Here is a 27,608-nt window from a genome sequence, read left to right on the forward strand (position 1 = left end):
TTAAGTTTGCAGGCAACAGGACTGATTGATCAGAGTGTGAGCTGTAACTATGGAAGGAGATGAAATGAGAAGGTTCTCTCAGATGTATCCTCTACTTTTTGCAGCACATGGAAGGTCCTAGGTCAGGCATGATTGGTGTCTTCTAGTGATGCGTAAAGGTTTCTCCTCAACTTTGGCTTCCCCACTATAACTCCTGCCTGCCACACATTGCTCTCACTGCAGGGACCCTACCAACTTTGTGCCTTTTCTTGAGGAAAACATGACCAAGGAATGAGAGAAGGAAGAAAAGAAGTTTAGGTGATGTTGCAGCCATCTATTCTACCAAGCAGCATCTGCAGAGAGAACTATTCAGGAGCATCTGAAGTTATGGAAGCAATATTATTGTGGTATGTGGGCCTTGGACTGAAGGGAAACAGCAGTTTCCATACGGGAAAAAAAGCACTGTAGAGATTCCTCCCGCCTGAAAGCTCAGCCAGTCGACATCCAAAATAAAACTGCAGGAACCAGAGCAATCTCAAAGAGGTGGAGTTTTTGTAGGGGAGTGCTGGGAGGAGCTAAAATGTTGAGGTCTCTGATTTCTATTAGTTTTAATATTAATACCACTGTTTGTCATGTTCAGAGTTTTTTCTTTAAGAGTGTAAAAATGGCGATTTTTCTCAAATTTGACTTTCTTGATTTAGCTTTGAGGTTTGAAATGAATCTAAAGTGATAGTTAAAGGGGTATCATGAAGCATTAGATGCTTTTCATTAAAACTAGTTGAATCATTTCACTTTCTCCCATTTTGTTTCATTTTTGTCCATCCTTTACCACAAAGGTTAGTTATGGATGAAGTGCATTGTCTTTCTTTTCTGTTGTGTGTCCTATGGGTCCGTGAGTCCATTTTCCCAGATGTGTAATGATATACAACTGTGCTGAACTTACCCCTAATCAGCCAGAGAGCAAGAGAATGAGAGAGAGAGAGAGAGACTCCAGACAGCTGAACTCACTTAAATGTGTTCCTCATGTGTGCTGTAATGTGGAAAGGATTTCAGCTCTTTCTCCTTCCCTCACCATAACTGAGCTCAGCTTAACCCTTCAACGGCCAGTACACTTTGGCTTCATTTGAGAGTATTAAAGCTGCTTAGCGCAGCCTGCAGTTCTTGCATTCTCCATCCCTGCCCATCCTCATGTGCTAAACAGCTGATGGCTAAACAGATACTGTCTTTGAGTTTGCTGCAAAATATTGAATGCTGACCTTTTGTCGTATGCACACACTAAATTAATGCAGTACATTTCGAAGGTGCAACTTTAATCACCAAAACATGTACCAGTGGATGATACTGGAAGTTCGGTCTTCTCATCTCATTTTCTATATCACTTAGTCCCAAACAGGGTCACTGGAGCCAATCCCAGCCAGCATCAGGCGAAAGGCGGGGTACACCCTGGACACGTCGCCGGTCCATCGCAGGGCCAACACATAGATGAACAACCACACCCACACACATTCACACCTACGGACAAGTTAGAGTCACCAATCAACCTAAGCTGCATGTCTTTAGACAGTGGGAGGAAGCCGGAGTACCCAGAGAGAACATGTAAACTCCACACAGAAAGGTCACGAACCCAGAACCTTCTCACTGTGAGGCAACGGCTCTAATCACCTTGCTGCCCAGTGTTGGTTTGGTCTTGACTGAACAAAATTAATCTTTCCTTATGAAATGTAAGAATTATGTTGTGTTGTGGGTTTATTACTGATATGTGGATATTGATGTGCTCTGGCTTATTTTTGTACTTGAGGTACACAAAACTGATAGCACCTGTGGGGTGAGATGAAGCCATGATGTACTAGTTTAACAATTTAGTACAACTAACTGCTTTATTTGACTAAAACAGTGACAAAGGTGTGTGGAATTAGCAAAGTAAGGATTGTTTATATGGTTATGTGACATTTAGCAGGCAAATTCCAATTCATCAGGAATAATTCATTGTTAAAGGAATAGTCTGACACCCTGGGAAACCTGTTTATTTGTTTTCTTGAGTTTCAATAAGAAGATTGGTACTACTCTTGAGATTTAAAACCATATATAAAACTATTGCCCAGGGACAGTTAGCTTAGCTGAGCATAAAGGCCAGAAACAATACGACAAAGTCTCTTCAGCGGTAAAGGAAAAATATGGCTAACCACAAACAGTTGTTTTTACACTTCAGATTTTGTACAAATTAAATAAACAAGATATAACATGTTAACACATGTGTTTTAGAGCTGCTGGTAGGCATATTAGTGCTACCGTTGTGCAGAGACAGGCCTATCCCTTCTGACTTTCATCTACAGTATGAATCCAAAGAGAATGTCCACCAAAACCTGAACCTGAACTCTGTCAAATGAGCTCAACCCTCCTTTGCATATTTATGCAGCCATTCAAAAAAAAGAACATATGGATAGTTTCTTGCTCTACTCTTACGAGTTGGCCTTCTTTTTCCTCTCTAAAACCACAGCCCAGCTCTATCTAACAATTAGCTGCCTGCCGTGGACTCTGGTGACATTGTGTGGGGATATTTCTGTCACGTTTATTATGCCTTTGCTGACCAGACTGTGAGACATGTGGACACACAGGCATATTTAACCATGTACTAGTCCCAGCCAAGGGAGGTTCCCTGCTTTGATTTTCATCCTCTTACCTTCTACTTTTTATGATTCTCATGCTTTTTCTCATCACTTTAGCTCTTTCTTTGACTTGAGTCTCAGTCTGAGAAAAAAAAAAACCTCATACTCCCTACATCCCATACTGTCCTTGCACGCAGTCCCAGACCACGAATTGATCAATAACCCTGCCTCCCTAAGGTCTAAAAGCTCAACAATATATTCCAGCAGAACCAGCCTGATGTGGTAAGATGTGGTAATCTGTGGCAGTGACGACAGATAAGGAGGAAGAGGCACAACAATGAAGAGATGTTGACGAAGGCAGAGGGAGAACCTGAAATAATATAAGGGGAGGAGGGAAAACAGGAAATTCAGAAGGACTGAAATGAGTGAAAGAGGCTTTCCATACTCACACATCACAAACGTGGCTGGGGTGTTGTATAATTTGAAGCACTTAAAGTAAATGAGTGTTCCTTACAAAGCCCTGCCTGTCTTTAGTTACTTTTTGTTACCTTTGCACGTAGCCAGGCTAACTCTTCTCCCTCTGTTTCCTAATGTATATTTGTGCTAAGCTAGCAGCTACTGTCATGTTGTTTCACAGTCAGACTGACAAAATACAATTTGTTCACTAGAAATCAACATCTGATGGCCCAGAGCCCTGTGAAAACACGGTCAAGCTACAGTATTTGGTACCAGGATGCTAGAAAGCCACTGATAATTCTGAACTTAAAAATTACTATTAAAGCTGCAGTATTTAACTTTTTTCAAATCTGCTCCAAAGCGTGTCTTAATGTGGAGAGGTGCAGCCGAGGCCCCCTGTAACCCAGATTCATTGAACAGCACTGGCAGCGGTGCAGAGATATCAGCTTCTAAAAGGTTTTGAGCAGGATTGGCCTCTCTAACCAATCAGAGATTGTGGTCACAATTTATTTTACAGGTCTGTAAATTCCAGTTTATTTCCAAATAACTTCCTAAGACATTTTCTGAAAGGAACTATATAATTTGGTACTAATTACAGGTACCATTAAAGAGTGATCATTTGGTACACTATTTATTACTAAATGCTAACTAGCAGGGCAGCACAGTGGCTCACAGCGAGAAGGTTCGGGCCCCACCTGGGACCTTTCTGTGTGGAGTTTGCATGTTCTCCCCGTGCTTGCGTGGGTTCTCTCCGGGTACTCTGGCTTCCTCCCACTGACCAAAGACATGCAGCTTAGGTTGATTGGTGTCTCTAAAATTGCCCATAGGAGTGCGTGTGTGTCTTTGTTCGTCTATGTGTTAGCCCTGCGATGCATTGGCGACCTGTCCAGGGTGTACGCCGCCTGTGCCTGATTGCCGGCCGGGCTTGGCTCTGGGCGACCCCCTTGTGGCCAAACGGTAGAAAATGAATAAATATAAATCAGTTTTAGAACTTCTTCTTCTGTAATTCCTACCAAACTACATAGTTATTTGCAAGAAACTATTAGGAAATAGCAGATATAAAATAAAGCATTCTTCACTGTTGCATTCTTATTTCTTGTAATTTCATGACAAAATATCTGAAGAGCTGGGCAGAGCGTGGAGGAGTGTAGCAGATCAAAGTAGAGCACAGTGGAGCAGGGAGAGGGAGCACCAGTTTTCAGAGCAAAGAAAGAGAAGAAACCAGCTGGAATATAGGCTGCAATTTGAAAACCTCAACCACTCCTGCAAATGTCTGCTGCCTCTGCACGTGTCTGCACAGTGCCCTGTTTAATTAGTGCCTCTGTGTGTGTGTGTGTGTGTGTGCGAGTGTCACAGAGGGCAGTGTATCTGAACCTTTTTCTGCATCATTCTCTGCTTCCTTCAACCATTTAAAATCTTTTTCTCTCTTTACTTTACTCAGTTAAAAGAGCATAGATGTGTATGTGTGTGTGCTCCTCCTCTTTAATCACTAACTCTGTCCAGCGCTCATCCTCCTCTACAGACAGTTGCTAGTGTCTGTGTGTGTGGGTTGCATAACTAAACTTGTCACTTAGTTTTACCTTAGAAACACGTTTTAACATCCACAAAAGCGGGTGCATGATTGCTTGGGGTCACGCTGAAAACATGCATGAAACACCCAGCAAAGTTAAAGGAAATTAGCTTTAAATGAAGGAATTTAAGGAATATTCTTTCAAATAATAGTTTCAAAGACATAAAATCTATATCAAGGAGGGCTGACCTGGAAGCTTATGGTGGCCTTATTAAAAATTTTATAAAGCTGGGTTGTTTTGTGCAAAGCATTCACAAGAGTTCATTCCAAGATGCCAATGACAGTGAGACTCACATAACAACCATAGCAAAAGTGAATCAAGAATATTACCACAAATAGTACCATCATGTGGAACATTTATCTGAGCTTTGATATTATGGACATTTAAAATGGCAAGATAAACTGAGCTTTCACTATGATATGTTTTATATTTGAGATTATATATATATGATAATTATATGATAATCCCACTCAGAACATTTGCATATTGTACATTAATGTGTTACAATCCAAGATGCTTATATCCAGTCAGTGTTTTTTATGTGTCATATCACTTCAGCTGAAGTATTAACATCTACCTGGCAATTCATAGCCACAATATGACATAATAACATCAGCTAATATGCTGGCATTTTGCCATCAAGGATGCAATAGTAATACAGTTACATATATCAGTTGATCTGATCTGATTTCCTCCAGTCTGACTAGTTGTCTACTCCATTCTTACCAGACACCTCTGACATGAGAAGATTCACTATACCTACAATCCTTCTGCATCAGAAAGGTAATATGAGACTCAGTGACTGAGGTCAGTGAGGAAGCAACATAGGCAGCCAATCAGAGCCCAGCACATCTGGAAGAATTTGTCTGCAGGCCCAGCTGGCAGTACTATGGGAGACAGCAGATGAAAAAAGCAAGATGTTAGATTCAAAATAGCAGAAAACCTTTAACAATAATTTGGTTTAGTTTCACACTGTTGCCCTCTCGTTTACTCTTTGTCCCTGAAAACAGTTTATTTCTTGAATAAAACCATGAACAAAGAGAATTAAAAGCATTCCTTTGGTCCTTTGACTCTGTTCAAAAGTTGTTGGACTGTGACTGGGTTACTTCTGCTAGATCCATTTGCAATAGTTTCCTAGGTGTCCACTGTATTAAGTTTGAATGGCTTAAGACTTGCAGTAGTTGTTGAGTCTTTCAACAGTGATGTTGCAAGGAACTAGTGCAGCAACAATAACCACTGCTGACCTTTAAAGTCAAGTTAAAATTGAGGTTTTTTTCATCTGCTTCCCAGCCAATTCTTTTCATACTTTATAATTTTTTAATAAATGTTTTAAACATTAATCATGTTTTTGAATGTTTCCAAAGATCAACTAGTCACTGGAAAAAACATAACTGACTGTTTCATGTGAAACACAGTTGAATCAGGAGCTAAAAGTCTGATGATGTGGAGCTTTGCAGCCATCTTTGATTTCCTACACCGCTGCTCTGGTCTCCTCAGCAAACATGAGAGTGTAACTTTGCAGTGAGTGGGAGCTCTGCCATCTTTAAAACACATTTCATCTCATTTGCCCCTCCTCCTCCTCCTCTTCTTCTTCTTCTTTTCTTCTCTCTAGTTTTACTCAGGGAAGAGTTGAGGTGAAGTTATAGGGAGTGTCCAACAATGAATGATGAAAGGGAACATTGAACAGGAGAGGAAGAGTTGAGCAGCTATTTGGTGCATATCAGTAAACTGTAAGAGAAATGTATCTGCAGTAAATGCATGTAGTTATATAGAGTATAAAGTGGGGGCATTTAAATGATTGTCCATTCCCCCTACACCAGCTTGCTTGTCAGATTCAGTCCTTTACATATTTAATGTTATTTAAGCACATCTATTGGAGTATAGGTACATCTCAGTGATTTAAGTTGCAATGAAGGATCACAAGCATTTTTCTTATTTAAAAGACGGTGCAGGAAGTTTGTTTTATAAGTCACAAAATTGTATTTGATTTGGATATTTATCAACAAACTTAACTAAAAACATGAATTTTCTGCACTGTTGTAGTCCTGAAACTTTTCCTATATGTGCTATAGGACACAGGCCTGCTCATGCTGTGCAACAACACATTTCTTACTTTGTTCCATCAACAATAGATGTTCTCTATTAATAAAAAATATATATAAAAATATGGCAAGTGTTTAAATATAGAGTGCATCACTGCATTTCTCTATAAAATGCTTATAGGATTGTGTTTATGCTCTGTGTTTTTCTCACTGGAATGGACAATAGGTGTGTAATATACAGCAGGACCAAGTGAGTGAGTGCTGCTGGAGTGGTAGTATGACATGTCTGGTCATGTGGGCAGGTAGGAGATGCGGGGCACGGGGTGGTGACCGTGAGTTGAAGCTGGATCTTTACACTTCTCACCTGGCTTTTGTCAGTGGGAAGCTCCAGCAGTATTTAAGCCTTGTATGTAAGCGGCTGCAATTCCAGCGATAAGATTTTGCTGGGTTAAGACTTAAGTGCTTTTTGTTGGTTCAAAATCAACAAACCTTTAAGACAAATCGGAAATGTTTTGAACTGTTTCAGATCGGTTTATTTCTACAAACTCTTTAAATCATTGGAGACTGTTGAGGCCATACGTGGTGCATATGGTCTGCACTTGTATGGAAATAAACTGAAATACTATACAAACCAGAATGCCCTTAGAATATCTCACAAAAATGAAAAATAAGGTTGGGTTCTCTTCTTGTTTTTTTTTTTTCAGTAAATCTGCGCGTAAAAATGGCATAAAATAAATCAATTTAAATTCAAATACAATAAGAGATCAACAACAATTCAGTACATGATTCTAAATTATCTTAAGGTTATTTTGCCTATTAAATCCAAAGCATGAGAAGGCTCAGATGATCCTTATGCCAATTAATGCCGATCGATGCGCTCTAACCGGGGCATTTTTTACGCACAAACCTAAACTGCGCGCAAGGTTTAACACCAGACGCCTGCTGACACTCCAGATTCGCTGCAGCTTGTAAAAGAGGGAAAAATCTTAGGCCTTCTTCTCCCTTTTAAACCTCGACGCTGTCCACGTCCTCAAAAAGAATGGACCTAATTAAAACGTTGCACTCGTCATCAAAGTCAACGCTTTGCCAAACGGTTTCTGGTGGAGAGGAGGCTGGGAGATGCAGGACCACATGACCGACTCTGAGCTGCAGAGGGATGGAAGTCAGATTGGGTTTCTCCTCTCTCATTGGCCGGTGGGCTGACTTTTGACACGCAGACCAGGGACCCTCCTGCCGTATAAATAGGCCTGATAGAACTTTATTATTCTAGCATCACGGCAGCAGGTTTCTGCTAAGTTTGGAGTTACTCGCGTCACCACAACTGTATGCCTGCTTGAAGGTGGTTTAAAAACAGGGGCTCAGCAGCACAAGGAGTCTGCATGTCTGCTTAGACATGCTCAGCTTTGTGGATACTCGGATTCTGTTGCTGCTTGCAGTAACTTCATACCTAGCATCATGTCAATGTAAGTTTGATTATCTGCTCTTTTTCTGTGATGGATATGCTTTTTCGAGTCCCACTGCTTGAGGATCTTGCGCTTGGCTTTTGTTTGGGACTTACATCAAAGTCAACCTGAAGACAGCTCAGAGCACTGCTGAATTAAGCTCATCGGACTGAGCTCGTACAGAGGATTCTTCACTTGTCCCCCCCGCCCAACTCCTCAAGGATACAATTATTATCATTCCATTAGTTTCTAAAGGGAGAAGTTACACTGCTGAAAAAAAGTTATGTTGCTCTGAAAGAGACGTTTAAGTAGACGCCTTAGTGTCCTTAGCGAGTTTTGAAAATAGGCTAATTGTGGATTTCTTTTTAGACATAGGATGAAAAACTTTTTTGGGGCGTTGTACACATTGTTCCATCCAGACGTCCAGGGAGTTAAGCTTTATTAGAAGGCACTGCGTTGTCTCCCCCTGGTGGCCATGAGTGCAAACATCTACTTGGCATCAAATTTATCCCCCATCAAGACCCTGAGCTGTTTGTCAGAGCTAAAGTAGAAATGGCAGTAAACTAGAAAATATTTGAGTATTTAATATATATTTTAAACTAAGTGACTTCATCTTTGACTTTATCTACAGGTAATGCTTGTATAGTTTAACATCATTAAAATCACAGAATCACAGAACAGTTTAAAGATAAGACTACAAGATTTGCATGTAAGTTGAAGCTTCTTGGCAGCTTGTTCATTACTATAGCACATCAACTAGGGAAATAAATAGCCTCACATCACTTTGAACATCCAGGTGCGCCGCCTTGTGGTCCAGATTGGACATGACGTTTTAGGCTTCATGGGGACGTCCCAGCTGTGCCATAGTCAACCATGACTAGCTGGTTTACATTCAGTGAGGGCAGCTGAGCTCCACCTGCAACAAGGTGTAGATGAAAAATGGCAACATCAACCACAAATGAATGATCCAGTCATCAGATGATCATAATGGAAGCTATTTAACAATTCTTAATAGAGCCAGTAAGTTCAGTTGGGTTAAAATGTACCCTTTTCCCACAGCCCTGTCACAAAAGGCAACTTTTAATAATGTTAGAGCATAAGTGATGTAACATCTGTAACCAGTGTTATTCATTCATTCACCATTACAAGCGCTGTAGTTCTTATCACGTTTGCAGTAGCAGGCCAACTATTCTTGTCCCAGGGGCATAAACTGCCTGTTCAGGCCTGCTAGCAGCCAGAGCCTCAATATCTGGCATGCCACTGATTGAACATTAAGGTTCACATTCACTACAGAGTTAGACTGTGATAGACAAGGACGTGTTAACATTTCCAGATACAGGAGATAAATGTACTTGTGTTCTCAAAGTCCCAAACTCTCACATAGCGTTTCTGCCCTGGATGAAGTGTGAGGCCCACAGAAAACCAAAAAAGGCCCAGATTTCTAGTCACACCGCATGTTCTCTGAGTTACAGTTTTCTTGGTACATGAGATTGTCGCACTTTAACATGTTTATTGTGTGTTTTGAATTTTTTTAAATGAAGGCAATTCTGCATAATGTCCAGTGTCCACACTTTTTCTCTCATGCAGAGGAGCAAACTATACTTTCTCCTGGCCTGTAGCAAGAAGTTAACACAATCAGACAAGTACTTAGATGGATGAAAATGACCTTGTTTCTTTTTCAGGTGACTGTTTTGCTCCAAAACTGCTTAAGATGTTCTAACAGATTATTCCCTTTTCTCCCCCCACCCTTGCTTTTCTCTCTGTTCTTCTTCTTCCTCTCTTCAACGTCACAGACTCGGTTAGTACACATGCATGCAACAACAAAAGCAAGATATCTTAAAGTTAGCTTTACCTTGTCACTTTGCCTTTTGCCACATAAACCCGGACATCTGTGTTGTTCTTGACTGAGCAATCTCGATTGCGGAGAGTTTTATTTAGGAACTTCTACCCCTGAACCAAAGATATTTCCTGCAGTTTTCTCCCTTCCTGTCCATGCATAGGTGAGGGTCCTATTGGCTAAAGTTTGTGTCAGTGAAAGCTAAAACCCCTCATGCTGAGGCACCCGTTGGGCCTGGTACAAAGGATCTTTTCTGAGGACAGCAGAGCGGGGGCAGAGGGAGGTTTGCCCCTAACTGCAGTGTCACTGTGAGCCCTTCCTCTGCTCCTTGTTCAGGAACCAGTTATAAACATTTGAAATGTTTGGTTCACATAAAACAAACAAACAAAAAAAAAAACTAAATTCATGAATTAATGAAACTGAGCCCCCTCTTACTAAAAACTTGTTTGTTGAAATGATCCTGCTCATTTTTGAGATTGTCTAGAATTAAAAACCTATCAACATGATGCCTGCAGCTTCAGCAGCAGCATTTTAACATTTTAAAGGTGCAGTGTGGTTCTGGAAAAATTTCCGAACATTTATTGTTCCATGGAATAATAAGCTCGTGCTTCTCAGAGATTGCTGAGTCTGTTTGAGAGGCTTCATTATATTGCTCCATTAAGCACCTTTGTGCTTAGGTTGATAATTTATCTCACATGCACTTTACTCTAGTGTGTTTTCATTTTAATTCCTGCAGCTGCATGTTTTATGTGTCCTTTGCAATGGTATTGGAGGATGTTTGCATGTTTTTTGTTTTTTTTTTACAGTGACTACTTATCATTATGCTTATGCAGAGCTAATGAACGTAATCTTTGATATAGCCTACACGTTAAATGACCTGATAAACCCTGAAAAGACTGAATAAATAAATCTTACATTTATTTATCTTCTTTTCTATTAAGGGGAGAGTCAAGGTAGCCATGTGTCATTTATCACTTGGACTGTTGCATATCAGACACATGAAGCACAGCTTAGACTGAGAGATCAGATGGCTGTGAAATGTATTTTAAGATGCTTGTTCTTGCACTGGAAAGTCAAGTTCAATTCCATATGCATTTATTGATATTAACATAGAGCATCTGAATGCAATAAGTCTGGTTTTTGATTTGCTTATAGTCTCAGTATATTTAGTTTAGTTCATATAACACTGGCCTGATTTGCTAACAAAATAGTTTAGTGTGGTTAAAATGTGATTAAAGCAATAAGCTGAGCCATCTGCTCTGTGTTTTGGTTTGATCGAGTAATTTCTCTGCCGCAGGGCCCCAGAGGAGACAAAGGACCTCGAGGTGACAGGGTAAGCTGAACTGAGACTCTGCTGCCTCGGATCTAATGAGCGAGTCCAAATATTTTTAGAAGTATTTGATTACGTATATTTACATCATTTGCATCTTTGGCACAGTGTTTGTTGTAGTCATTTGACCTTCTCACCTCATCTGGCCACACCCCTTTGTTTACATCACCCATAGGCCCAGTGTTTAGAGAATAATAATGCAAACAGATATGATAGGTGCTATGTAAATTGAACTCTCTTATTTTGTTGCCAGTTGGATTTTTACAGTAATATTAGTTCACCGTTACTGCTGAAAATATTTATAATAACACAGTTTGCTACAACAGTGCTTAAGCTTTATTTACGTATCCATTCATTTATGAAATCAAAACTGAGAATCACAGGAATTTAGTCTTCCAGCTCCTGCAAAATTCACAGAAGTCACTTAGTTGCAGCAGTTTCTGAAATCACCAGGTTTACTCATGATCTCATCTTTGTTTTATAGGGTCTTCCTGGCCCAAATGGAAGAGATGGAAAACCCGGACTCCCTGGACCCGCTGGCCCTCCTGGTCCCCCTGGACTCGGAGGAGTAAGTACACTGTTTACAATCACAAAATAACCAGCCTGGATTAACAGAGTTTATTGCAAAGGTGGTCCAAAAACTTTGATAATGCATTATTGGCTTAATTGGACTTCCATATGACTTTTAATATGATGCAAACCGTGCAGGACAAGCATCAAAATGTTACTGATTCTGACGCACATTCCATACAGTGAGGACAGATTTATTTATTTTTTTATTCTGTTGACCTCAATGCCTTGATAATAATGTATAGAAAGCTTGTGACCTTTGACCTTTCCTCCTTTACCCATGACCCCAAGGCCTGTGTAAAAGATAAAGCATGCATAATGCTAGGTCACGAGTGTTACCATTTATGTCTAAGTCTATAGACCCTGAAAATGTATGATGCCTGCAGTGTATAAATCACTTTGAAAAATAAATCAGTTGAGAGGTTTGGGCTACTGGAACTACAGTGACCACTGTTGGCTAGTTATTTGAACTGGCTGAATGCTTTTTTGTCTAATAGTCCTGATAATATAAAAATAATATTTAATATATTTATGTAATTAATGTGTGGCTTTTTTTGAATTTCAATAGAACTTTGCTGCTCAGTATGATGGCGTAAAAGCTCCTGATCCTGGCCCTGGACCCATGGTGATGACCCCTCTCACACTCAACACTACAGCACACATTTCTAGACAGCCACACTGATCCATGCTTATCAGTACAGTTTATTCTGTATATGCCTTTGCATGCTTACCTACAAATTAATAATTATAGTCCATGATAAGTTTCATGTATTTCATGTTTGAATTTTAATACCAATGCTGATACAGTTTCACTAATGGTCATGACAAAGTGATTTATAATAACTTAATTTACTGTGAATTGATCCTTTTCAGGGTATGATGGGACCTAGAGGCCCTGCTGGACCTCCTGGACCCCCTGTAAGTGCAAACAAAATTTTACTTATAGAGTGATTTGATCAAACTTGACCAACTTCAAAATAACAGTCAACTCTTACATGTGTTATACTCCTTATATCGTGGCTGTGCTGTGCCTCCTCTCATTCAACAGGGACCTCAGGGACACACCGGACATGCTGGTGAGCCTGGAGAGCCTGGACAGTCTGTAAGATAATCCTCCAAAATATTCACCTATATTTTATATTCAAGATTCTTTAGTTTATTGTGTCAATAGAGCTGGAGTGATTTGGGATCACTTACTCAGACTTACTCAGGTGATGTCATCTTGAACATAGTGATCTTAATGCTATGCTTTTCTTTCCCAAGGGTGCCGTTGGTCCTCGTGGCCCCCCTGGACCCCCTGGCAAAGCTGGAGATGATGTATGAACACTTTTGAGTTTCTACAAGCAGTTTTCAAGGGCTGCCTTTGTCCATAAGTTTCTCCCTACTTTCATGGGATTTCTCTGAGCTGTTTCTATAGTTTCATGTTGCTTAAATGTCAAATGGTAAAATCTGTTTTGTTGCCTCACAGGGTAACAGCGGTAGACCTGGCAAGCCCGGAGACAGAGGTGTCCCTGGCCCTCAGGTAAGAGGCTTTCACCAAAACATAAAGACAAACACATAGCACAAACAGATACGAACAGGCATTAGTATATATGGAATCTGTCTTAGTAATATTCTCTTTATTGCAAATTGCAGGGTGCTCGTGGTTTCCCCGGAACCCCTGGACTTCCAGGAATGAAGGGACACAGAGTGAGTGTTGATCTTTTTTCTGTGCTTGACCTTAATTTTACCTTCTCAGTCCTGCTCACCTGAGTCCTACTGGCTTGAAATCTGTCCCAAGGCTGAATAAAATGGAGGAAGAGACACGCTTGTGCTGTGTAAAAACTGACTCAAGTGTTTCGGGGAACTATGCCCCATAATCAGCACTGCTGGGAGGGATTATGGACCTAACATCCTTCTTCCTGTCTCTTAACAAGCCAACAAAATTTCCTAATGGCTGAAGATTTTTTAGTCCTTGTTTTGCATGAGCAGTTCTTATGTAAAATGAAAAATTGCCTGACATCTTTGAAATCACTTCATGGTGTCTTCCATGTAAACAAGAGCTGGATGAGAACCTCTTTTTGAAACCACCTTTGATGATAGATATGCTTTTATTATATGAAAGCAATTTCTCATATGAGGTTTTGGATGTCTCCTCTCCTATAAGAATAGGTAAATCAAACAATCATATGAATTGTTTATTCACATACTAATTCCCTTCAGAACCTGGATTGGCTAAAGCTGATCCACATCTCTTAATTTTCTCGCTTCATTTCTGGAATAATGCACCACCATTTTTATTCTACTGGCATTTATGTGATATCTGGTAGGCCTAAGCTTTAGAAACATCTTCATTCTTCACGTTCTTTCTGTGTTTTAGGGTTATAGTGGTCTGGATGGGCGCAAGGGAGAGCCTGGTTCCACTGGCCCCAAGGTAAGAAGATCATGACTGCCACATCAGAAGTTCCTATTGAGTGCCCAGTTTTTCTTAGTCCTGTATTAATTGTTGATGCCAGTGTATTCATAAAAAATTATGGGTATTTAGTTGATGAGCTCTTAATGAAGAAGACTTTGAGAACCTCCCAAGAGAACACTAATGTCCTGTAGTTTCTGCAAAGATACATGTATTTAGGAAAAATGTAAGGAGAAACAAACCAGAAATCAGTTTAATATCACCAGTACTTGAATTGCTACTCAACCTCTCCGCTGACCTATTACTCTACATGTATTACACTGAGCCACCTCACTCCATTTACCTTCTCACCTTAATCCACCCTCTCCTGCCTCTCCTCTAGGGTGAGAATGGTGCCCATGGAGCTGCTGGAAGCCCTGGACTGGCTGTAAGCTTTTGATCAATCAAACTCACCATTTACACACAATATCCATAATGGTAGCCCATCTGACTAACATTCTTATTACTTTCAACCAATTATCAACATCACCAGTCATTGTTAAATGATGGGAATATGGTACACAAATGCATGATATACAGTACTTTTATTATGGTTAAGTTATCATAGACATGTTAGATGTGTTTTTAAAACTTTTTTTTACTTACAAAATGAGCCATTTGCCATTTGCAGAAAATATATTTTTCTCATTGCTCTTGTTTTCTGTTCCTTCAGGGAGCTCGTGGTCTGTCTGGTGAGAGAGGTCGCCCTGGCCCTGCTGGCCCTGCTGGTGCTCGTGGCGCTGATGGCAATGTTGGACCCGCTGGCCCTGCTGTGAGTACTGGCCTTTTAAACCTTTAGTTATATAGTAATTCACTCTCCATTGTAAATATTGAACTCAAGATGTAAGTCTCATCAATCCAAAATGTGTACCACAATTGTTTTTGTTTTTTAATGTATAAATCATGTGTAATATAACATTCAGCATCAGACATATGTGCAGCTATGTCACTGAATTTGACTAGGTACTGACATTCATGTTAGACAAATTACCCTTGACCTTAATGTGAACTTTGATCTCTGTGGCATATATCCTGATGTCATGTCTACTGTTCCTCTACCCAGGGTCCTGTTGGTGCTGCTGGTCCCCCAGGCTTCCCCGGTGGCCCCGGCCCCAAGGTGGGTGTGATGCCACTCCCTGTTGCATCTCCTGTACACGCCATTAACCTCCCAACGAGGTTCATGTTTAGGATCACAAAATGAGACAAACCTTATTAACATGCAGTTTAAGCATCTTTCAGAAACATGTAATGCCTTTTACTTTAAACCTGTTTGATGCACTAGCACTGTCATTCCTTACCATCCAAATATATTCTTACACAGTATCCCCAAGGGAATTGCTCATATACACATTGTAACAGCTCCAATAAAGCTCGATTTATGGTTTTACGCTGTAGGTGCAGCATAGGTAGCATGTAGCCTCATCCTCTACACTGTAGCCTGACATGCACCTCTACAGAAATGTAACTACATGTTGTGGTGATGCAGAAATCAATAGCTGTGATTGGTTACATCGCATTTCTTCATTCATGTCTGTCAGTGGCCAGACAAGCATGGAAAACCCCCCTCCATAGGTTCAGGGGTTGTACAAACCCTCTCCTCCCATGTCTTCTCTCTTATCTGCATTGCAGGAAATTTAGTAAAAGTAACTGCTGCTCAACATCTATTAGTTTTAACTCCAACATGGTCCATTCAGTTTCAGTCCCCATTGTTTGTAAGTGGCAAAAAAACAACACTGGCATAGAACCAGCGTTTCGGTGGTGTAATTGTCAAGTGAGGCAGTCACACCAGGCACCAGTATAGATGCTCATGTAGCCTACAGCGTAGGCTTTGTGTAGATTTAACACAGAACCATAAATCAAACTTGACTCTCAAATGTTAGTTTTCTCATTAAAACCATTTATGTATCAACTTCTCACATCCAAAGTTTCATTTGACTACTTTAATACTTTAAGGCAACAACAACAACAACAACTTATTTAAATATGTTAATATTTTATTTCCCTGTGTTACTTTGATTTTAACACCAATAACAACAGGGTAATATTGATACATTATTTGATTTTGTCTTTAACAGGGAGAGATTGGACCTGCTGGACCTTCTGGCCCAGCTGGACCTCAGGGAGCTAGAGGAGAGCCTGGTTCAAATGGTGCTGTTGGCCCCGTTGGTCCCCCTGTAAGTATCCCAGTCTTGTAACCTGCCCTTTAATAATAATTAGCAAAAACATGCCTCTTAGTCTGACTGGTTAGAAAGTATCAATATTTTTCTGTGTATCGTCAACATCAATATTATTATGGTACAGATAGTTTGCATGCACTTGAAAACTTTGCCATTGCCATCCATGCATATGACCATTTAGTTCATAATAGATATCTACTGTATAGACAATCCTTGCCATAGTATATAGTGTTATTTAGTTTTAATGTGATATGTGATATTATTACATATTCCATATTGTAATAGTTTTAGAAGCTGAAGTTTTAGAAAAGATCCAGTTGGCTTCAAATAGTGATTCTTTTTGTACACTTGTGGTCTTAAAAAAAGTAAAACTGCAATAGGTTTTCAGTCTTTTTGTTAAAAAGAATCCATAATTTCTTGTTTTCCATAGGGTAACCCTGGTGCCAATGGTCTGAATGGAGCCAAGGGAGCTGCTGTAAGTACTTAAATTACAGTGTACTAGAAGTCACTCTAGGGCCACACAAGTTATGACAATCAGGCCTCTATAGTGCTGCACACACAGCACATAAATAATGAAGTCATTTCAACCATAAAACATGATTTATTTTTTCTCTGAACATTTATTTTTCTTGTTGTATCTATTTCTATTATTTAAAGGTATATCATGATAATATGATGTCTCAGGTTAAGCTGCTACTTAAGTGATGCTCACCTGTCCATCATTTAGGGCGCCGCTGGTATTGCTGGCGGTCCTGGCTTCCCCGGACCAAGAGGAGGACCCGGACCCCAGGGCCCTCAGGGTGCTGCTGGACCTAGAGGCCTGTCTGTGAGTACACATTTACACAAACATCCATAAAAATATACATATCCACTTAGAGGCATGTAGATGTACATGCAATGCATTTATCCTCATATGAAGACACATTGAAATACTCACGTTCATTGTATACAGATGACTTATTTTAATTGCATCTATTTATTTGCATCTGTTTTAGGGAGATCCTGGTGTTCAGGGTGTCAAGGGAGACACCGGTCCCAAAGGAGAGCCTGTAAGTTCAGATACTCTTTATGTTCACTAATTTAAACTTTCACCAGACTGACTTTAGTGTACACTGTCCCCTGACAGCTGACCTTGCCTTCATCTTCTCTTTTGTCTTCCTCAGGGCAACTCTGGACCTCAGGGAGCCCCCGGACCTCAGGGTGAGGAAGGCAAGAGAGGACCCACTGGTGAGCTTGGTGCCACTGGCCCTGCTGGTGCCCGTGGAGCTAGAGTGAGTACCAGACCAGATCACCTTTTCTGACAGGTTGTGTTGTACCCATACAGATCCACACCTATAGTCCTGTTAGCTGGATCACCTGTTAATGACTTTGTGTCTTCTGTAGGGCGCTCCTGGCAGCCGTGGCCTGCCTGGTGCTGAGGGAAGAACTGGCCCCATTGTAAGTGTTCAGTAAATTAGTGGCACATGCTGTAGCTCAAATGTGTTTTTGATTACACTGATGAAAAAACAAAACAAAAAAGTTGTACACTTCATCCTTCCACCATTTTGTCTCTGTTTCATAGGGTATGCCTGGTGCCCGTGGTTCAACTGGTACAGCTGGACCTCGTGGACCCCCTGGAGATGCTGGTCGTGCTGGTGAGGCTGGCCCAGCTGGTCTCAGGGTGAGTCTTTTGCTAAATTTTGTTTTTGAACAGTGACAGGTATCTGATCTCTGTATAAATTGTCTGAGTCCTGTAAATCACAGAGACACCTCAAAAGGAGGAGAGGCCTGTGTCAAAGTAATGCGTAGTAGTGCTGTAATAGATGTAGCTATTGTTTGATGTGAATTTAACGTGTGTAAACAATTAAACCCAAGACCTTGATGAAAGGCAGTTAGCCTGAGATGTCAGCAGTACAAATACTGTAGCTTAATGACTGATAAGTGTTTATTCTCCACAGGGTCTCCCAGGAAGCCCTGGAAACTCTGGACCCCCAGGAAAGGAGGGACCTGCTGTAAGTGAACCTGAACATCACATTAAAACACATTTGTTGCTAAATGTTTTTGTAAATTTTTTGTAACATACACATATTTTTCCATCTCATTTGGTCTCATTCTGTAATGTTTATGGGTATATTTGTTCAAATGAATACAGTAAATCACTTCCTGTGGAACTCCATGTTTCTCCCTCCAGGGTCCTTCTGGACAAGATGGCCGCACCGGACCTCCCGGCCCAACAGGACCTAGAGGCCAGCCTGGAAACATTGGTTTTCCCGGACCCAAAGGACCATCTGTAAGTAGAAATAAAGACTTCGGAAATATATCAATTTTTTTTTTTTTTTTTTCATAACCTGTGCTACTTGTCATGAACTCTTTTATTGTCAGGTATTATTAGAATTATCATGTTCCTTCCTTTTTTGTTAGGGAGCCCCTGGACCTGATGGCAACAATGGAGCTGCTGGCGCCGCTGGACCCAGTGTAAGTATCATTGTATACAGCATTCGCATCGCCCTCATTCACTGGTAGTTCCCCTTTTTCAGGCAACTACATAACACATGTGGTCTTCCCTCTTTCTCTAATAGGGTGGTCCAGGTGAGAAGGGAGAGCCGGGACCTGCTGGATCTCCTGGCTTCCAGGTTTGGATCCATCATCTGTCTTAATATAAATCAGCAATTCAGAGCAGTTTTATGGAGGGAAACAGTACCTTGTGTCACTGCCCTTCAGGCAAAAAACAACAACAAAGAAATAACATAGTAGCAGAAGCATTTTTACAGCCAAATATAAAAGTTAGCAAATTCCATGCTCCCTATGGAACGTTACTTCTATCTGTTGATTCAATCAGTGCTAATCTAGAGGCTTTATATTTTCAGGGTCTGCCTGGTCCCGCTGGACCTGCTGGTGAGCCTGGCAAGCCTGGAGACAGAGTAAGCAAGTCACAAAAAAACACCAATTTCTACCATGATATATCATCATACCATGTCACCAGGAATTGTAGTAATAGCAGTCTAACCAACTATTCATGTCTTGACAGGGTCTCCCAGGAGAACAGGGACTTGCTGGACCTGCTGGTGCTAAGGTAAGTTCACTTGTCCATGCCTCTGTTTTCCAGAACACATGTAGTGCTATTCTGAGTTCACACACTTAGATAGCCTCCCTCAGACCTCATTCATTATTCAGGATAAATTACATTTCCAAACTGAAGAATTACGGAGTCTAGTCGCAAAAAGTGAATCAAGACCCATTATTTTTCAGTAACCCCACTGAGTTTTCAATTTTTCAGCAGTAAGAGGCCCAAACCTTCAAAAGTATAGCTGTGTAAATAAACACATTCTTCCAAACAGAAGCTGATAATAGGTGAAGACATTATATTGACTGCCTCTCTGTGTTCCTCCAGGGAGAGCGTGGTAACTCTGGTGCTGCAGGAGCTGCTGGACCTCAGGGACCAATGGGATCCCGTGGACCCGCTGGGCCCGCTGGACCTGATGGTGGCAAGGTAAAATGATGCCATGGGTATAATCAAGTAAAGTAAAGTTATAAGCAAATGTTTGAGTAGATCCCTCAACATAGAGAGTGAGTACACTGTAAAATGTTGCATAGAGAACCAACAATAAACTGTTCAACCCCCCCTCCATCCCCACCACCACCACCAGGACTGTGTTTTTATACATTTGTCTATGTTTGATGGCAAAGAGAAAGCCATGGTTCATCTTGTCTGTTTCCAGGGAGAGCCTGGCACTGCTGGACTTGCTGGTGGTCCTGGACACCAGGGACCTGGTGGCATGCCTGGTGAGCGTGGAGCAGCTGGTACTCCTGGACCCAAGGGAGAGAAGGTAAGTTTAAAAAATCTTCCAGCTGCATATTAAAGAGGAGTTTATCTCTCAAAATAATTCAGGTTTGCTAATGAGAATGTATGTCTGTCTTCTCTATCATCCTGCCTTCCATACTATTCTTATCTCTCTATAGGGAGAGCCTGGACACAGAGGCCCTGATGGCAATGCTGGCAGAGATGGTGCCCGTGTAAGTTAAACTAATCCTTCTTTAGGCACCTGATATATAAAAAATTGTGTCACTTCATTCCAGTGCTTTGAATAGCAACCACAGCCTTGGTCTTATTGTCCTCCCGCTCTCTAGGGTGCGCCTGGACCAGCTGGACCTCCTGGACCCACTGGTGCTAATGGTGACAAGGTAATGCATAGATATTACTCACCACAAAACAACAACTAACAACAGAAACTATTAGAATGAATGTATATAGGATGTACACTGTTACACAGATTAATTCATGTAATGAAGCTTTGGTTTGACCTAATATTGGCTGCCACCAATATTATTCCAGAAGGCAGATAAATCCTGTACCTGTGACTTACAATAGAAAAACCATTAACAAGTGTTGTTGAGATCAACCCAATGTCATAAATCTTCTCTTGGCTGATCGAGCCAGTCCCATACATTTGTACCCCCCCATTCCTATGTAGCAGGAATTGCAGTGGCCCCCAATGTGGCATAGTATCTGAAGCTAGAACCTAAACACTGCCACCTGATGGCTTTTTTATAATATTACATCAATGGTTCACAACCAGCTTAATCTGGGATGGTAATAACACACATCAGTGACTGCAGGCACTGAGATTTGAACCTTCAACCTTCCTTCAACCGCACTGTCACCTCCCCGTATACGATAATAACAGTGACAATAGTTTGGAATGACTTGAAAATATTTCCATTTGAATCACCATTTCTATAGGCTAATTTGGTTTGAAAGTCTATTTATATTAGCTAATTTGGCTTTCACATTTACCAAAATTAATTTTTATAATAACACAGTAAAACCCTTTTTTGTTACATTTTTCTATATTCTTGATTTAGCCTAGATATAGAAGTTAATACAGAATGTATACTGGCGATAAAAAGATTTCAATATGTGTATGAAATTATGGATGTATGGGTGGACTGATTAATTAATGGATGGAACAGTGCTAAAAACACTCACTTTTCTCTCCTGCAGGGTGAGAGTGGTGCCTTCGGACCTGCTGGTCCCGCTGGACCCCGTGGAGCCCCTGTAAGAATCTGTTCTTCAGCACAACATACAGTTTTTTTGTACATTATAAACAGACTTTCTGACTGACTATGTGTTGTCCACAGGGAGAACGTGGAGAAGTTGGACCTGCTGGAGCTCCTGGATTTGCTGGACCCCCTGTAAGATAGCATGCAATCACCTGACAGTACAATATATGCCGATGTTGTTTGAGCAGCAGGATGTCGTGGTCAACACACAAATACTGTACATACACACACAGTTGCCCAGATAATGACCCTGCCCTTTTCTTTCTCCTCCCTACAGGGTGCTGACGGTCAGCCTGGAGCAAAAGGAGAGCGTGGACCTAGTGGAGTAAAGGGAGAAGTTGGCCCCGCTGGCCCTGCTGGACCCGCTGGACAGTCTGGACCTGCTGTTAGTACAATTTACACTGGATTCATATAGTAATATTTACCACTGTGCAGATCTAATATGGCTGGAATATGTTTCATTTATCAGAAAGGTTCAATGCTGATTGAATTCAAACAATATAGAGGTAGCATTGGGAAGATATCATAAGTCATAACTAGCTTTGCATTCAGATGGTCTTAAACCTCTGGGGGTTAAAATTTAGGATTGTTATGATGAGATATGAATACTGCTGATATGGAATGGTGTCTGATTCTTTTTTCTGTGTATCTAGGGTCCTTCTGGCCTTGCTGGACCTACTGGTGCTCGTGGAGAAACTGGTCCTCCTGTGAGTATTAATTTACTCACAACACTAACACAATCCTCTTAACATTAACTCTGCAGTAATATCAAGTGAAATTTACCAAGCATGCAACAATGTGAAATTCAAATAAAAAATCTTAGGAACATGTGTAATAATGAAACTTAATTAGGAACGTCACAAAGTTATCAACAGACACTTTTATGTAATGTCAGAAATTCAAGTAGACAAAATGTGACATTTTGTCTACTTTCTGTTCTTTCATTTATTTTTTTCATCTATGAGGCAAAAATGTGTCTTGCCTGATGGTCACACACACACTGATACATGCAGATACCACACATTCATGGCATAACCTTTGGTTGTGTGTGTTTCTGATGTCAGGGTTTGACTGGTTTCCCTGGTGCTCTTGGCAGAGTTGGTGCTGCTGGTCCTGCTGTGAGTATTGGTTGTATATTTGCAATTATTCCTAAAAACACACCCACATGCAAACTCTATTGCTGCTTCTGATATAATGAAACACAACAACAGCTTTTGCCGTTTTCTTAATTCTCATACATTCTACCCTTCCATCACTGTGCACCAAACACACATTCAAATTTGACATTAATTCATGCTCTGCCGCTTCCCCTCTCAGGGTATTGCTGGACCCCCTGGTCCTGCTGGCCCCAGTGGTAAGGATGGTCCTCGTGGTCCCCGTGGTGATTCTGGCCCTGCTGGTCCTCCTGGAGAGCAGGGTATTGTAGGACCACCTGGTCCAGCTGGAGATAAGGGTCCCTCTGGAGAATCTGGTGCCCCTGTAAGTTTTAGTTTATTAGTTTTTCCCAATTAACACATACGATTTGTGTGAGACGATGCAGCACAAAAATCTACCTGAGCTTATGTCTCTATTGTACACCTACAGACCTATAGCCCCCCATCCTCAATGCACTGATAAGTGTTGTGTGTGTTTAGGGTCCTCCTGGTCCTCCTGGAACCAGTGGTTCTATTGGACTTCAGGGATTTGTTGGTCTGCCTGGTGCTAGAGGAGATCGTGGTACACCTGGTGGTGTTGGTGGTTTGGTAGGTATAAATCACCTGTACTATGACATAGAGCATAGATTGAGCCACATATTTCTGTCCAAACCTGACCCATGCCTGAAAGTGTGGCATCCAAACCTAACCCGGACCCAACAATCTTGTAGTATATAATGTCCAAACCAGATCTGAATTTCTATGGTGTATTCCCCTAGTCACTTATTGAACAGAAAAGATCTACTAGAAGGTCAAAGATTTATTGCATAAATACTGCATCACACACAGTATAAAGCCTTTGGTTATATTTGACCCTTTTCCCTGTATTCTATAACAGGGAGAGCCTGGTAGAGTTGGACCTGCTGGTCCTCCTGGAGCCCGTGGTCCCCCTGGCAACATTGGCCTGCCTGGTATGACTGGACCTCATGGAGAGGCTGGACGTGAGGTAAGGACTTAACATGCCAATTACTAGTAGTCCAGTGTCTTGTGAATGGGAACCTATGATCAGCTGAAGAAAGAGCACCAAAATAGCCCAGTAGATTATTATTTATGTTAAAACTCAGTAATACCTACCGAAAGCCACTTACTAATGACATAATAGCCTGACATAAAGTTATAACAGAAACTATTATGTGAACTGTAATATTGCCACCAACAGGGTAACCCTGGTAACGATGGACCTCCTGGCCGTCCTGGTACTCCTGGATTCAAGGTAATGCCCTTTAATACTCCATATAGCATGCTTGTATACAAAATACACTCACATGTGCCATGATCTGATCTGCATGTGTTCTTTCCCACTATGTTTAGGGAGACCGTGGTGAGCCTGGACCAGCTGGTGCCATGGGTCTTGCTGGTACCCCCGGACCTGCTGGACCCACTGGAGCTGCTGGCAGACCTGGAAATCGTGGAGAGCCTGTATGCACCAATCTGTTTAACATGGACTGACTGCAAGATAGTTTATTTTCATTACTGAAATTGCCTTTTACAAACTACGTCATTAGGGTACCTAACATTGCTGACCTACAATCACCGGCTGACTTGACTCATCTTTTTATTGTTGTCTTTTCTTGTGCCCAGGGCCCAGGAGGTCCTGCTGGACCCGTTGGCCCCGCTGGAGCTAGAGGTGCCCCAGTAAGTACAGTATACATGGAAGGTCATAAAATAGCCCATAGAATAGTGTTACCTGACTAATTAAAAGTAGGCCCATTTCATTATATCTGTCCATATCCATAGCACATAACTTGAGGATAAAAATTGTATTATTTTGAAGTGACATGATGTTCTGTACTGTGTGATTATAGGGACCTGCTGGACCTCGTGGTGAGAAGGGAGTTGCTGGAGAAAGGGGAGAAAGAGGCTTGAAGGGTCTGCGTGGACATCCCGGTCTCCAAGGAATCCCTGGACCTTCTGTGAGTGATGGCACACCATTGTGATGCACACAAGCAATGTGAACATACAGCAGTATATATATATATGCTGTTATTTTTAACACCATAAACTCAGACTCAGAATTTGTTGGCTGTTTTATTAGCACCTTAATGTACTGTAAACAGTGCACACACAGGAAGTCTTATCAGTGCTGTGACTACACTCACATTCAATGATGTGCTTTCTCTCACCTCAGGGACCCTCTGGTGACACTGGATCTGCTGGACCTCATGGACCTGCTGGACCCAGAGTGAGTGGAAACTTAAATAACTAAAATATATCAGTGCTTTTCTTCTTCCACTTGTACCATAGGGGCATCATGCCCCCACTCTCACACTTACACATTAGCATAAATATTTTAGGTCTGTAGGGTAGCTACCATATCAGCTAAAGTATTTAAGAACATTCATTGCAATATGATAAACCACATTTAGATCTCATGTACCTGACAATGTTTCTGAAGTGTACAGAACATTTATACATTTCTGAATATTCAGTGTTGTATTTTTGTTTTAGATGATTAAAAAAGCACCAAATGCATACATGTGTCATGTGATGATCTCCTTATCAGGGACCTGCTGGACCCCACGGACCCTCTGGTAAGGATGGCAGAGCTGGTGCCCATGGTAGTATCGGTGCCGCTGGTGCTCGTGGTCCCCCTGGATACGTTGGACCTATTGTAAGCACAATTAGAATGTCTTCATCTGTTTGAACACAATTTCATTTTGTAAACTGGACAGTTAATGCCACTGTACATTGAAGAAGCATCTTCAAGAGATCAAAATACAGCTGCATATAAATCCATTCTCTGGTCTATGTTAGGGTCCTGCTGGACCTCCCGGTCTGCCCGGACCTCCCGGCCCAGCTGGTGGTGGATATGATGTCTCCGGATATGATGAGTACAGAGCTGATCAGCCCGCCCTGAGAGCCAAGGACTATGAGGTCGATGCCACCATCAAGTCACTAAACACACAGATTGAGAACTTGCTTACTCCTGAGGGATCCAGGAAGAACCCTGCCCGTACTTGCCGTGACATCAAACTCAGCCACCCTGACTGGAGCAGCGGTAAGCTTAACTGCATGGCACCATGGGGATAATATATCCTAACATTTAACAAGGTTTTGATGTCTTATGGATCTTTTATGTTCAAGTAAGGCCCCAAAAGAGTAAATTGCTCTCTTTCCTGTATGGCAGGATTCTATTGGATTGACCCCAACCAGGGCTGCATCAATGATGCCATTAAGGCCTTCTGCGACTTCACCACCCGCGAGACCTGCATCTATGCCCACCCTAAGAATATCGCCCAGAAGAACTGGTACAGAAGTACTGAGGCCAAGAAGCACGTCTGGTTTGGAGAGACCATCAACGGTGGTACTGAGGTGAGGAGGCATTGCTTAATTTGAAATAAATCTGTATTGGACTGCACACAGTTTGCTTGCACTGTTATTGTATGAGTAGACAAGGCAGCATGTTGACTGGTGGTCCTTCCTTCTGGCAGTTTACCTACAACGATGAGACCCTCAGCCCCCAGAGCATGGCCACCCAGTTGGCATTCATGCGCCTGCTATCCAACCAGGCCAGCCAGAACATCACTTACCACTGCAAGAACAGTATTGCCTACATGGACGGTGAGAGCGGCAACCTGAAGAAGGCTGTGGTGCTCCAGGGCTCCAATGATGTAGAGCTGAGGGCCGAGGGCAACAGCCGCTTCACCTACTCTGTGCTGGAGGATGGCTGCACTGTAAGTAGTTCTTTGCTTCTTCAGTTAGCTTCATTTCCATGTTACCACATTTGTTTCAGTTTTATTTTTCCATATTGTGTTTATAAATTGTAAAATGTTAGCAGTTTTGGTGTGATGAGACAGAGCTGTCTAAGAGCTGTGTGATTTACACATTATGCTATTCTGAAATTCTCTCCTTTCATACCTATCCCTGCAGAGACACACTGGTGAGTGGAGCAAGACAGTGATTGAGTACAGAACAAATAAACCATCTCGCCTGCCCATCCTCGACATTGCACCTTTGGACATTGGTGGAGCTGATCAGGAACTTGGTTTGGACATTGGCCCAGTCTGTTTCAAATGAATAGACTCACGATAAATTAACACCACCAAGAGAGAAAGAACGAAAAAACAAAATCTCTGCCCTTTTTTCTGTGTTGTTTTTTTTTAATACTGAATGCTGATCTCTCTCTGCACATCCACTTGCTTAAGATGGGCAACTATCGGAGAGGACTGAACAGACTGAATGGAGCGTTTGTGCAATGCAAATTAATACAGCAACCCAAAGGAACGCGGGAAAACACCTTGTTGTGGGACATCATGTCATCCTTTTGTAAAAAATAAAAGAAGTGTAATAAAAACGCTGAAAGTATGCATCACTTTGTGGTCTTTGTATATCTTCCAAAGAGGAGGTTTAAAACCACAATTTCCATGAAAAGGTTTAAACTACCTCATGCCTGTACCTAAAGAAAATACTATAGACAAACCCTGGGTCCACAACCGAGATGTTAAGACTTCTAATGCTTCAAGCTTTGTCCCATATCGGAAGGTGCTCATTTACTTGAAGCAGAGATCTATGGTGCTAATATGCAGCTGTGGAGCAAAACCACTTTTTTACTGTATTACTTTGTATTGACATTTGAGGAGTCTTGCATTCGTCCCCTGATACTCTCTCACTTTAAGCAGGTGGAATGTTCCCAAACCTGATGTCTGGTCTTTGTTTTATTTCTTATTTTGTTTTGTTTGTCTAGAAGGTTTTTTTTTGTTTGTTTGTTTGTTTGTTTGTTTTTTAAGGCTTTTTTAACTCTCATTATCCCACAGCCTGTGTTCATTCTGACAGCACATATTTCATCCTATTCTCAATGGTTTTTAGGCGCCCTCTCTCTCTCTCTCAAAAAAAAACTGACACCACAAAGTTTATTGTACCTATTTTGTATATGTGAGATGTTTAAATAAATTGTGAAAAGTTCTGAAATAAAGCATGTCCAATGTTCCAAAACA

The 27,608-nt window shown here is 41.4% G+C and overlaps 1 protein-coding gene and 1 long non-coding RNA gene across 2 annotated transcripts; one reads left to right on the plus strand and one right to left on the minus strand.

Moving 5' to 3' along the window:
* Positions 1-4,018: 4,018 nt before the first annotated feature.
* Positions 4,019-10,247, minus strand: LOC109968175 (uncharacterized). The gene is made up of 3 exons (XR_002276059.1): positions 9,949-10,247; positions 8,875-9,012; positions 4,019-5,499 (listed from the first exon to the last, which is right to left on the minus strand). It is a non-coding gene; the product is annotated as an uncharacterized LOC109968175 (long non-coding RNA).
* On the plus strand, positions 7,906-27,608 carry col1a2 (collagen, type I, alpha 2). The gene is given in 49 exon segments (XM_020614246.1): positions 7,906-8,117; positions 9,890-9,894; positions 11,231-11,266; positions 11,748-11,831; positions 12,402-12,458; positions 12,707-12,751; positions 12,882-12,935; positions 13,097-13,150; positions 13,302-13,355; positions 13,469-13,522; positions 14,193-14,246; positions 14,608-14,652; positions 14,938-15,036; positions 15,328-15,381; positions 16,340-16,438; positions 16,872-16,916; positions 17,169-17,267; positions 17,437-17,490; positions 17,605-17,712; positions 17,825-17,878; positions 18,003-18,101; positions 18,379-18,432; positions 18,612-18,714; positions 18,813-18,895; positions 19,000-19,053; positions 19,288-19,341; positions 19,449-19,493; positions 19,812-19,910; positions 20,140-20,247; positions 20,381-20,434; positions 20,549-20,602; positions 21,423-21,476; positions 21,560-21,613; positions 21,759-21,866; positions 22,135-22,188; positions 22,546-22,599; positions 22,799-22,960; positions 23,116-23,223; positions 23,513-23,620; positions 23,834-23,887; positions 23,986-24,093; positions 24,256-24,309; positions 24,480-24,587; positions 24,803-24,856; positions 25,178-25,285; positions 25,429-25,672; positions 25,802-25,986; positions 26,106-26,348; positions 26,545-27,608. Coding segments are annotated over 49 exon segments (4,038 nt in total). The 5' UTR covers positions 7,906-8,047; the 3' UTR covers positions 26,692-27,608.

This window comes from Monopterus albus, unplaced genomic scaffold (genome assembly GCF_001952655.1).
Source record: "Monopterus albus unplaced genomic scaffold, M_albus_1.0 scaffold143.1, whole genome shotgun sequence".
NCBI lineage: Eukaryota > Metazoa > Chordata > Actinopteri > Synbranchiformes > Synbranchidae > Monopterus > Monopterus albus.